At 43.4% G+C, this 11,685-nt stretch overlaps 1 protein-coding gene across 1 annotated transcript; it reads right to left on the reverse strand.

Moving 5' to 3' along the window:
• Window positions 1–905: 905 nt before the first annotated feature.
• LOC309408401 (UDP-N-acetylglucosamine transferase subunit ALG13-like) lies at window positions 906–3,859 on the reverse strand (the record flags this gene model as incomplete). Its single annotated transcript, XM_082004215.1, has 4 exons — window positions 906–1,238; window positions 2,897–3,035; window positions 3,267–3,429; window positions 3,779–3,859. 4 exons carry the CDS (start codon window positions 3,857–3,859, stop codon window positions 1,127–1,129), a joined length of 495 nt encoding a protein of 164 aa, XP_081860341.1. The 3' UTR covers window positions 906–1,126.
• Between the last annotated feature and the right edge of the window lie 7,826 nt (window positions 3,860–11,685).

Genomic DNA, 11,685 nt, shown 5'->3' on the forward strand with positions numbered 1-11,685 from the left:
GCTCCTAATAAAGTACCTGGGAAAAACTTTGGGGATTGGCAAAAATCACTCGCACACAATTGCACAGCATGATTTATTCCACATACAGCCCTTGTGCTTTATTTGATCAGGAGAATGCCTCTATGTACAGTTAACTTGTAAAAATTGCAGTGGGACATCAGATGCACAGAGTCAGGAGTTTCTTTTTCTTGTTTTAAGCAACAGCAACAAAAAACCCCAAACAAATAATGTACTTGCAGAAAGGGCAATTAGCACCAACTATGCACTTAGACAATTCTAGAGTATTACAGACCAAATAGCCTGCATGAACATTTTTAAGTTTAACCCCCCTCTGTTTTCCAAAATATTTACTTAAACAAACTGATAGTAGTATCAACACAGATGACAATTTCAGCGCTTGAAATAGGGAGCTCCAGTCAGCATCAAACAGAAAACACTGCACTTTACGGAAGTCCACATCAAGTAATGTTGGGGTAACACCGTGTAAATGGATTGTACTGTCAACCCCATTCCTCTCCTATAGGCCATGTTTTACTTTGGGAGTAAATCACCCAAAAGCAGGCAAGTCGGTGGACAGTTTGGCAGCAGGCTTGTAGGTCTTGACTTTTCCCCACCCAGATTCACCACATGCCCCTTTCCCTTTAAGAGGCTTAAATCTCTCACTTTTTAAATTCTCTTTTCAGTGCTTCTGTAAACACATGGAATGAGAGCTGAGGGAATCTGCTTATTTGCAGAACATCACAGGAACATCAACACGGACAATTTATTTCTACTAGTACTAGGCAAATATGGTCGAGAGACCACTATGTACATGCCATGCCTGTTAAGTAATTTAGCTTGTTCTCCTCACTGGAATTACCAATGCAGTGCAGATTTTGCAATGTAAATATCTGTCTGTCCAAGAAACTAGACAGCTCATACTCCATCTCTGCCCCCTTCATTGGCACTGTGCTCTAAGAATAAAGCTAGATGACTTTAAATTGGCACTAAATAGGAAAGCATTCAATGTCACTTAAGAGACATTTTCTTTGATGGTTTGTCCCAGTTGGTGGACTCTTTAAGTATGGAAGGCCTCACCAGGAGAGGAGAAAGGATTTATTCTGACATTTTTATTCCTCTGTATTGTTTATTGAAAGCCAACAACTTTGTCCAAGAACAAAGCAAACTTTTCTGGCTGTCCAGGAGGAAAAGGTTTCAAAGTTGACAAGTCCATCAACTGCAGTGTCTCCACAAGAGTGCTGTAAAAACAGACCAAACCCAAAAATTTAAAAAAAAAAAAAAAATCCATCCCAAAGGGAAGTATTTTCTTCAAACAATTTTCTTTCTATTCATACATACATACATAATTCTTTAGCACAGAAACAAAAATAAGGACAGGTATTGAAAGGAAGAAGAGACAACCCATAAACCTGTGGGCCTGAACCGTCACTGGCTCATAGGCAGCATTGCTGAGAACACAATTCGACTTACATCACAGCTTTCAGAGATAACCTCAGCTCTTAACTTTTTAATCTTCTGTGATTGCGATGATGGGAGATGGAACAAGATCTGAGGATCTTCACCCTAAACTGTACCAGGAAATTCATCCTGTTTCAACATATAGCATAGTTCTCATCTTAACATGTAGCCAGAAAGAACAGCTAGATCAATCTATTAGCTTCCTATTATCAGATTGCAAATAAGGCTCAAATGCTAGGCACTGTTCAACAAAAAGTAACAGAAATTCCCTCCTGTCTCCAAAGCTGTCAGAAGCACTGAGATAATAAGTTTGAGAAACTTGCCCAGTACAAGTGACTGGCAGGCCTAGTCTTTTCAGAAGGCTTTTCTGAAACATACAAAATCCTATTACCAGGGCAAAGGAAAAAGATGCAGACTAAATAATGTGAGTTGCATTTCCTCTGCCTTTTCTTTTTAAAGGTCATCTGTTATTTATAGAGTGCAATCAATCATAAATAAAGAGAAAACAAACAGAAGATACAGGCAAAACAAGAGAGCAAATGAAACTAGCAGGAGCCAGGATGAACACAAACAAAAGGAGCTGCTTTTTTTGTTGCTGGTGTTTTTTGGGGGTGGTGGTTTGGTTGGGTTTTTTGTTTGTTTGTTTTTTTCCTGAAGTGACAGGCAGTAGATCTGTGAAACTTCTTGTCAGAGGATGTGGTGGATTCAGGAAGTTTGGTTAAAAGGGCAACCTGAAAAAGTATTTGGAAGACAGAGGTATTGAAAGCTCAATCAGATAGCATGTGATTTAGGAATCCCCCTGAATCACAGTACTTAAGAGCATTAGAAGGAAAGTAACACACGGAAGTACCGTATGTTCTTGCCCTGTTTCTACTTTTAGCTGGGGATCTGCATATGGCCACTGCAAATAGTATACTGAGCTACAGGGACTTCTGCTCCATATCAGTAAGGCCATTCTTATGCTTTGATCTAAATACTCCAGATAACTTTCAATTTTATTATGTCAGTACATCTAGACAGTTAACTTTAGCATCCTTCACAGGGAAAATCCACATTAGCAAAATGATAAAATGGAGTTGTAAGTCTGCAGGGAGCAATTTATTCCTTATGGCTCATGGTTACAAACTGATGGTCTGGGTTGCATTATGCCTAGACTTTGACCACTTCTATTTGGTTCAAATTGCTCTTCTTTCAACCTTAATACATGTGTCCTCAAAAAAAAAAAAATTTAAAAGGAGTTGTGGTCAAAAGGCTTGATAAGTTTGGTAAATTAGCACCTAATGTTAATCTATCCACTATGGAAAATCTACCTTGCAAACAAATGGTTGTTACAGAGGGGGATATAAATTTCCTTGTTACGTTCTCAATACTGTAATAACACAGAGTGATGGTGCTGAGCATTGCTTGCTCAGTCAGGACAGCAAGAGCAGCTCCATACCTGCAATTACAGCAGAAGACATGCCCATCTCTGTGGAGCTGTTTTGCCAGTTCAAGCTGGTGGTTGTTCATCAGCTTTTCATTTATTACGACTATTAGCGGTTTTCCTTTTTCTAGAGTCTCCAGACAGCTACCTGCACCTACAGGAGAAACAGAAAACACCATGAGTTTTTACCCTGGCAGATGAAATATCATCCTACTTGCTCTTGAAACACAGGAGACTCCTGAGGGTAAACATTTAACCATTCAGCTCTAGCTGTGGACCTGAATATTCAATGCCAGCCCAGCCCCGAGCCGTAGAGCCCCTTCACCTAACCGACTTGCACTCCTGCCCCCAGGAGAACAGGTTCGGCAAATAAACGGGGCTCTACCTGCGTGGCTGATGACCAGGTCCGCTCTCCGCAGGTCCTCAGCCAGCGAGTCCTTGAAGCGGAAGGCTTCCACCGCCAAGGCCGGGCTGCCGCTCAGCGCCGGCTGCAGCGCGCCCCGCCCGACCTGCAGCACCAGCTTTCCGTAGCCACGGCTCTGCAGCACCTGCGGGGGAAAGGAGGGTGGACTAGAAGGCGGGGGCGAGGGGGTGCGTGTACCCAGGTCGGACACCGGGGCGCCTGGCCCTGCTCCCAGATACAGCGGCCCGACCCGGTCCAGAGGCCGCTGCTACTCCCAACTTCGCGCCACACACCGTCCCGCCGCCGCCGCCGCCGCCTCCTCCTCCTCTTCACGCCACAGAGCGTCTCCCCGCAACCGCCCCCAGCACCCCCCCAGACACTGGCGGGGCGGGACAGCTCCTAGCGCGCAGGCGCCCGGTTGAGGCACTGCGAGCAGGCCGTAAAGGGGAGCCTCGGGACGGGTGCCCGCGGAGCTGGGCTCTCCGCCGCCTCACCTGCAGGGCTGCCGGAGAGCTGACGGTCGCGATCAGGTCGTCGAAGCTGGTGGTGCCTACGGTGACGAAAACGGACTTCATGGCCGGCGACCGCCGGCTCGCAACTGATCTGCGGGCGGGGAGGCGCCAGAGGGCGCCGTGCACACACATACACCCGGCCTCCCCCGCCCGGGTCGCCTCAGCCCGCTCCAAAATGGCTGCCGGCCGGGGGGGGGACACGCCCCTTGGCGGCACGGCGCCGTTTGGTCGGTGAGGCCCGCAGCCGCCTCCGGGCGAGCGAGGGGATGGGGCGGGTTTGATGCCCGCACCCGCGTTCCCGGTGCCACAGGGCAGCCGGACCCGCCGCAGTGGGTGCGGGACACATCCGCGGTAGGGACGGCGCCCGCATTATCTAACAAGCCCACTCGCTGTGGGTGTTCAGCGATCTCGGTGTGGTAGTGTCTCAATTTTTCAGACTTTCAAGGAGGGAAAAAAATCCCAAACCAACCCAAATTTGGAAAAGGGAATTCAGAAAGTGTTATTTTAGTGCTTGAGGCACAGATCACTGTAACGTTGACAGCCTGCCATTCCCGTAGCATGGCCATAACCACCTCTTCTTCATAAGACTAACTGACCTGGGCTAGGTATGGGATTACCCGGTCTGGCCCAAGCCTCCCTCACAGAACTTACTATGGGAGTAATATCACAAAAAGATAGTAGCAGATGAGCAGTCAGTCGTGCTTTGGAGGAGAGATTGATGTTTCGGGGTGCTGCAGTGAGTCCTGTAATGGCAGCCCAAGAGTGATGGGCCGACGCATCCCCTTGAGCACTGGGCCTCACTGGGGGACACACTTCACTTCTGGTCAGAGCATCACCTGGGGACGTGTCACAGCATTGCAGAACAAAGGCATGGGCTACAAGCCTACCTTCAAGTGACTGAAGGCAGGAGAAGATGGCATACATTGCTATCAGTAGGTGAGCTTGGGTGGTTTTGCTGTGTGGATAATCCTTCCACTGATACCACAGGGACTGGTGAAGATGGGAGGCAGAAGGAAAAGAGGCAAATACAGTTTGAACTCTACGTTCTATGTTTTGTTTCGAGAACTTTAATAATTCTGGCTATGTATATGTACTGCGTCCACTCCCCCAAAAATCCCAGAAGTGCTGCAAACTCCAGTAGAAACTGCTGTCTGCTGGATCTTAGAGTTGATTCCGGAAAGTCAGTCATGAAAATTATTTGGCCTAAAGAGATGAACATGTCACAAGAGCTGAGATTGCAACTCGGGGAAAACCCTGAAAGTGAGACTGAAATCAGAGCTAGAAGCTGGATCCTGGTTTCTTTTTCTTTACTTTGCCACTGACCAGTGTTAGCACTTTGGGGAGGTGCTCATCTTTTCTGTTTCTCCACCTTCAAGGCAATTTTATAAATTGTTTAGCAATTTATTTCCTCTAAAGCTTTCTGTGGAGGTGATTACATTAATGTGCAGATAACGGAGTCTTTTAAAAATCTTCACTGTAGCAAATTTTTTAAGACATTGAATAGGTTTTTTGCCTACCCTCCTTCCCTTGGCCTTTTGAAAGATACATTCTCATTATCATTGAATACAGGTAGGTTTCCCCTCCTCCCTATTGCCCTTTCTCTAAGCATACATCTTTCCGATGCTGTTTCAGGCTGGTCTTACTACCTGCTTACAAGGACTGAGGAAAACTACTCCCTTGAGCATGTCAGCTCCCTGTGGAATGGGATCCTAAGAGCCAAGGGACAGTAAATCTGGCAGGAGCTGAGGCTGGAGATGAAGGCCCTTTCTGAAAAATAAAAATTCTGTTCAGTGCTAAATCACATCAATGGCAAGGATGAAGTCACCAGTAAATTCATTATTTCAGGTACATTCCCCCTTTGTGATGAAAGATGTGGGGGTAGGGGATAACATTTTAGTTTCAAAAAAAATCCAAACATTAAATCTGCTAACACAGTCTTGTCCACTGAAGGCTAAGAATAACCCCTTAGCACTTACACAAACTGAACTAGCAATTTTCTTTCTTAACTGCAGGTGTAACACAATGTACAATTCTACAGAAAGAAACTACTCATGTTAGACATCTAGATCTATTTGTTCCTTGAACTAAATTTAATAGATGAGGTCACATCTGTATACTTTACTGAGCGTTCCAAGAAAGATGCAGAAAAGATGTAGCTGTCTTGAGGATACCTCTGATTGCCATGTTAATGGCTCATTCACAATGCTCATTAGCCCCCTGTTGCTTTCATTTAGCATAATGAGCCACACTGAAATGTATTTATTTTCTGATTAAAGCAAATGGTGCTGACAGCAGATATGGCTGTGGGGGAGGGTGGCACTTTATCTAGGGAAACAGGCTGTAGAGCAAAAAGTCAGAGTCCTGCGTGCACAGGGACTTAGTGGTCCTGACCAGCCTCACCCAGCTCTTACTGCTCTCCCTCAGGACAAGGAAGCCAGGAGCTGTGAGTGACCATGACACAAGCCAGGCAAAGACCTCACCCACAGGGCACAGTCTGACCATGCCAGAGAAAAACAAGCAGAGCACTGGCAGCAATAGGTCCAGCAGTCCAGTGACCATCAGGCAAAGACAAGGTAAGAAGCCATTTTCAAGGTCAGTCCACAAACAGCAGTTCAGGAGCAGAACTAGCAGCAAGGACACCTACCACTCACCTCTGTCACGCTAGCAGAAGAAAGACATGGACCTGCTAGAGCAGGTGAGAGCCATGAAGATGATGAGGGGGCTGGAGCTCCTCCCCTACAAGGACAGGCTGAGAGAGTTGGGATTATTCAGCTTGGAGAATGCTCCAGTGCAGTCTTCCAGTACTTAGAGGGGAGCTTACAGAGAAGATGAGGAGGAACTCTTTATCAGAGAGTGTAGCAATAAGACAAAGGGTAACAGTTTTAAACTGAAAGAGGGTAGATTTAGGTTAGGTATTAGGAATAAATTCTTTACTGCAAGGGTGGTGAGACACTGGAACAGGTTGATCCAGAGAAGCTGGGGATGCCCCATCCCTGGAAGTGTTCAAGGCCAGGCTGAGAGGGAGCTTTGAGCAACCTGGTCTAGTAGAATGTGTCCCTGCCCATGTGGGTGAAGTGCCCTGGAACTAGATGATCTTGAAAGTCCCTTCCAACCCCAACCATTCTATGATTCTACTTGAAGCCAGAGCTTAAATGAAGTCCCCACCAGAGGGTGTGAGTGGAAGCCCTAGCTAAGGCTGGTCAGGGCAATTAAGACCTATTAATGCAGTCAAGGCCCTGACAGCTGATGGATAGGAAGTCAGACTTTGGGATGAAAGGAAGGATGCTACATTTTTCAGGTGTGTCAGAGATGAGAGTCAGCACGTGTGTAAATCTTTGTGAGAGAAGGTAAGGACAGGATAACTAAATTATTGTAATTTTAAATTTGTTTTTAATGAGGAGGATATAATTTAAATATACTGCAATGTTTTCCTGTTTATATAATTATTTTGTATTGAGTTAATTACAGTATTTTAGGAAATTACTGCTCATTTGTAACTAACGCACTATACCTCACTACATGCATGTTCTTATTCTGCCAAAATTGAAGGATAAACTCACCATCATGATAAATCCACACATTTATTCTACAGTTAGAACATGTTTACAGTGGTTGCCATTGTACCTCAGCTGTGACCTTGCTTTCAGCCATCCACTCGTAATTTAAAGTTCCTATAAAGTAAGGCACTCTCAAGAAAATACTTCATGCATGAGCAGCAACTTGTTCCTATTGTCACTGTCTGCTTCCTCATATTTCAGCAGAGTAAAATGTGTGTTTAGAAAAATTAAGACACTTTGAATAATACTAGTCTTCCTCAAGTGAGAGAAAAACTGGAGTACAATCTGCATAGTACTGTGAGTTAAATTCCTATATCTAGGTTTTCTCTGATTATTAATGTTTGCATACAGAAAAACTTCTTATTCTTCCAGTCAATGGGTGCCCATTTGGTGGTATTTTCTTAACTCTGCTCATTTATTCTTGTCAGTGCTTTAGGGTATTCACAAGTTAAATTAAACCTTGGGCATTTTAGGAGAATGATGTGTTAGGTAACAATAAACCCATGCAGCTCAAGGAAAAAAAACTGATTCACTGACCGCTTCTTACTCTTAAGAGGAGGTTTGGACTAATTTCTGTGTAATCAAAGAGAGGCAAGTATACTGCTTTTCCACAGTGTAGGAGGCCTGATTGCATAAGAGCACAGTACTTCAAGTTTCAAGGACAGCTGACCATACTCATCAGTTTGCAAAAACAGACCTAATGTTACTAGTGTGTCAAATGGAACCTATCTTTCAGTTTTCTTAATCAAAAATGTCCAGGAGTGAGTGAGCACCTGTCAATAGGGAGTCCTTACACTGAATCTCTCTTAATACTCCTTGTGGAAGATGTTATATACAGTTTTGTTTGAAATAAGGGTGAAAACGGCTATTCTTAAAATACAGTATGTTCAGGATCGTGGCACATCAGGTTTTGCATTTGATTCATGGCTTTTTTTTTATTGTATGAGTGCTGAATTTCACTTCTACAGAGCCCTGTTTTGCTGATTTGCTTTCTAGAATGATGAGAATTCAGAAATCTCTGGAATTATTTCTATGGTATGGAGCAGGTCTGTGTGATTCCAACTTGGTATTTTCCACGTGTCACTGAAAGTCAGTGTCCTCTGCAGCTTGTACTCCCAGCATCACGCTGTATTAGGACTGGAAGAAAAAAATATTCGCAAGTAACATTGCAGTGACTTAAATTTGAATTGGAGTTTTCACTGGAGGATACATTCCACTTGCACATTGAATTAGGCTTGTTAGGGTGATTTTAAACTAAAGAGAAAAGGGAAGCCATCCATTATAGGACTTATGCTAGGACTAGGGCCAGAGAGTCTCTCTTTGCAGTGCCAGTTGTTTTTCTCCAAGATATGTGTGTAGGATATTATCAGAGACATTCAAGAAATGATGGGCTCAATCTGACATAATGTAGTCCAACATCCCAGAGAGGGGCTAGAAAAGGGCTAAAATGGAAGATACGTTCTTGTGAGAGCTTACTACCATCTGTGCTTTATATGGCATAATTTATAGTCTGATATTTTCTTCCCATGACAACATCTGGGCAAGAAACTGAAGATGGCATGAGTGCAAGCTGCTTTTTAAGTGAGAAATGATGTATGCCTCCCTCCCTTCTCCTTAGCCTTTATTTGAAATGTTTCTGGATGGCTCAGTTTGGAGCATTGTCACTTTGTATTCAGCTCAGTTTCCCCTGAAAGCTCCATAATTATATTATTCAGGAGTAAGAAAATGCATGAAAATAAACTAGTCAGTTCACATCTTGGTTTCTGAAAAGTACATACTGCCCTTAGTTTGCTCTTGAAGTCTAAAGACTAACTCACAACTGTCACAATAAAACTCTGATAACCCCTGAAATGCATGGGCTGCAGACAATGTATCAAATAATGAAGCAATCTTTTAAAAATGTATGTCAACAGAAAGGCAGGTAAACCTGTAGGCCTACAAAGACTGATTTTTTTTTTTGAAGGGGGGGAAGAAAAAGCCAATGAGTAGCTAGTTAAAAATGCAACCCTGTCTTTCCTTTACCTTGTGTTTTGTGCACAGATTGATTCTCTATTTGGCTTGTGATGTAACGGTGCAGTGGCTGACATGAGGCACAAGAGAGCAACTGGACTTTTCCACACTAAAGTTACATTATGTTTCAGTACTTTTTATAGGTTTATGAATGTGCAAAAATGGGTAGATAGTCTTACTTCTATTTCTAATTGGCTTTATATAAATTTGAATTGAAAAAATGTTCACTTCCTCTCTTTAGGACGTAGTGATGTACCTATGAGGGATGATATTTCTGTTACTGTAGGGAACTGTGAAAATTAGAGAATATTTTGGGGAATGATTCCTTCATATTACCATGATTCAGAGATGCTTCATCTGGGAAAATAACAGAGGAACATTTGTCAGGCAAATTTAAATAGTATACTTTGAAATATTTCATCACAACATTTCTATGTCCTTTGAATGGTCTCTATGTGGGCTTGTTATTTGGCAGTGCGGATTGTTAGATAGCTTACAGGCACACAGAAGTTCAGACTGGAGACAGCGAAGGGGATTTTGGATCGCCTCTTCCTCAGGGCTGACTAGCAGAAGACAGGCACTGAAGCAGCATGGAGTGCTGCTGACTAATAGCACTGACTAAATATTTCACATTTGAAGTGGAAGGGGAGGTTGTGGCTCAGCTAGAATGAGTGTTACAGCAGTCCATGATCTGCCAAGTCTCATGGACTTTGCTGGATTTTGCAATATTTGATGGCGTGCCTTGAAGCTCCAGGTTCTGGAGTTACATAATCATGATTTTTAAGGCCTTATGCTTCTGAAAAGGAGATTGAGAAAATTACTCACTGAATCTTAAAGCCCTGAAGACTAACACATAAATAATATGTATTATATTACTATGTATCTTTTTATTACTCCCGTTTTACTTTGTATTTAAACAATGTCATGATTCTTTGAGACCTGACTTCTAGAAGCTCAGAGCTGCTGGTCTTTGCCCTGCTCATGAAGCAGGAGGTCACCTCGATGCTGGGATATAGTACATACTGTCTTTCAATCCTTGTAACCAGGAATGTGGCCCAATTGATTTGTACCAGCTATTGAACTGGATCTTTACTAGTGCTTGATGCCTTTGCTAGATTTCTGTCAAGGGTAAAACGCTTGCATTAAAGAACTAGAAAATGTGCTTCATATCAAATAAAATTTCTCAAAGGCAGTAATTTCCAGTAAGTGTTGGGGATATTTGGGAGACTGAAGGAAATCATTTGAAGAATGATTGCAAAACAGGCTGGTATGCAGACATAGGAGGGAGTCAGAGGCCGTTGCAAGGAACGTTATCCTTGCTGTGAAGGCTCGATATGGTGATGTCTCCTGGCAAGTGGTCCCTTCAGCTCCCCCCGGGAACCTCCGCCTGTGACAGCCTGGTACTACTCCTTGCTGTCTGTGGAAAACACACACGACTATTCCTGCCTACTAGCCGCCAGCAAACACCTCCACGGCAATCCACTGTGTGAATGCCCTGCCATTTCATATTCCTGCATAATCCCTCTGACAGCCAAATCTATTAAAAATTCATTTTCATCCAGGCAAATCAGACTCTCTGAAAACAATTGAGCTTTGTCTCTAAAGGCAGTTTGTGCTGGTGCACATGTAATCAAATCCTGAGGTGGCCTTGCATGCATTTTTACAAGCACTGAGATAGACTTCATGTTTCAATTATTCTTTTTGATGTGTATTTTTTTTAAGGAAATTAGAATATTATGCTCAAGTAAACAAACAGTTTTAGATCATTAGGAAGGAGCTCCTAAAGTACATACAAATATATCTCTCTGCCATGCAGCATAAAAATAGGTAAGGAGGTGACCTATGAACCCAGTCTAAATTTCACCTCTGTCTGTCCATCTTTTTCCAATAGCTGGCTCTCGGCAGCAGTAGTTTTTGTAGGCATTTTGAATTGCTCTTTGGAAGTCTTCAGGGACACCTAAGTCAGCCCACTGATTAATTAAATGGGTTTTGGAAGTGTGTAGACTAGCTGAATAAACCCTACAGTTAATGAAAAGCTACTCTAATTCTTCCTGGAAAGAAAACAGAAGAGCACGGGTGTTGGGCAAACATGATCAGTGGCGTTCATACCAGTAGAGGGCTGCCTGCATCCACTGCATCGAGGGGATTAAAAGGCATCGAGCCTGCAGGCTCCTTTTTTCTCGGTCTTTTCATCATGATATTAGCATCTTTACATTTACAATGCCTGTATTTTCTTCTCAAGCTGGTTCTCAAAACCGAAATGAAATAGTGAAAGCATGTGAGATTCACTTCCCAGCTCATCAACGGAGATAGCCCACACAG

This window comes from Phaethon aethereus (assembly GCF_964289735.1).
Source record: "Phaethon aethereus genome assembly, chromosome: 10".
Lineage (NCBI taxonomy): Eukaryota > Metazoa > Chordata > Aves > Phaethontiformes > Phaethontidae > Phaethon > Phaethon aethereus.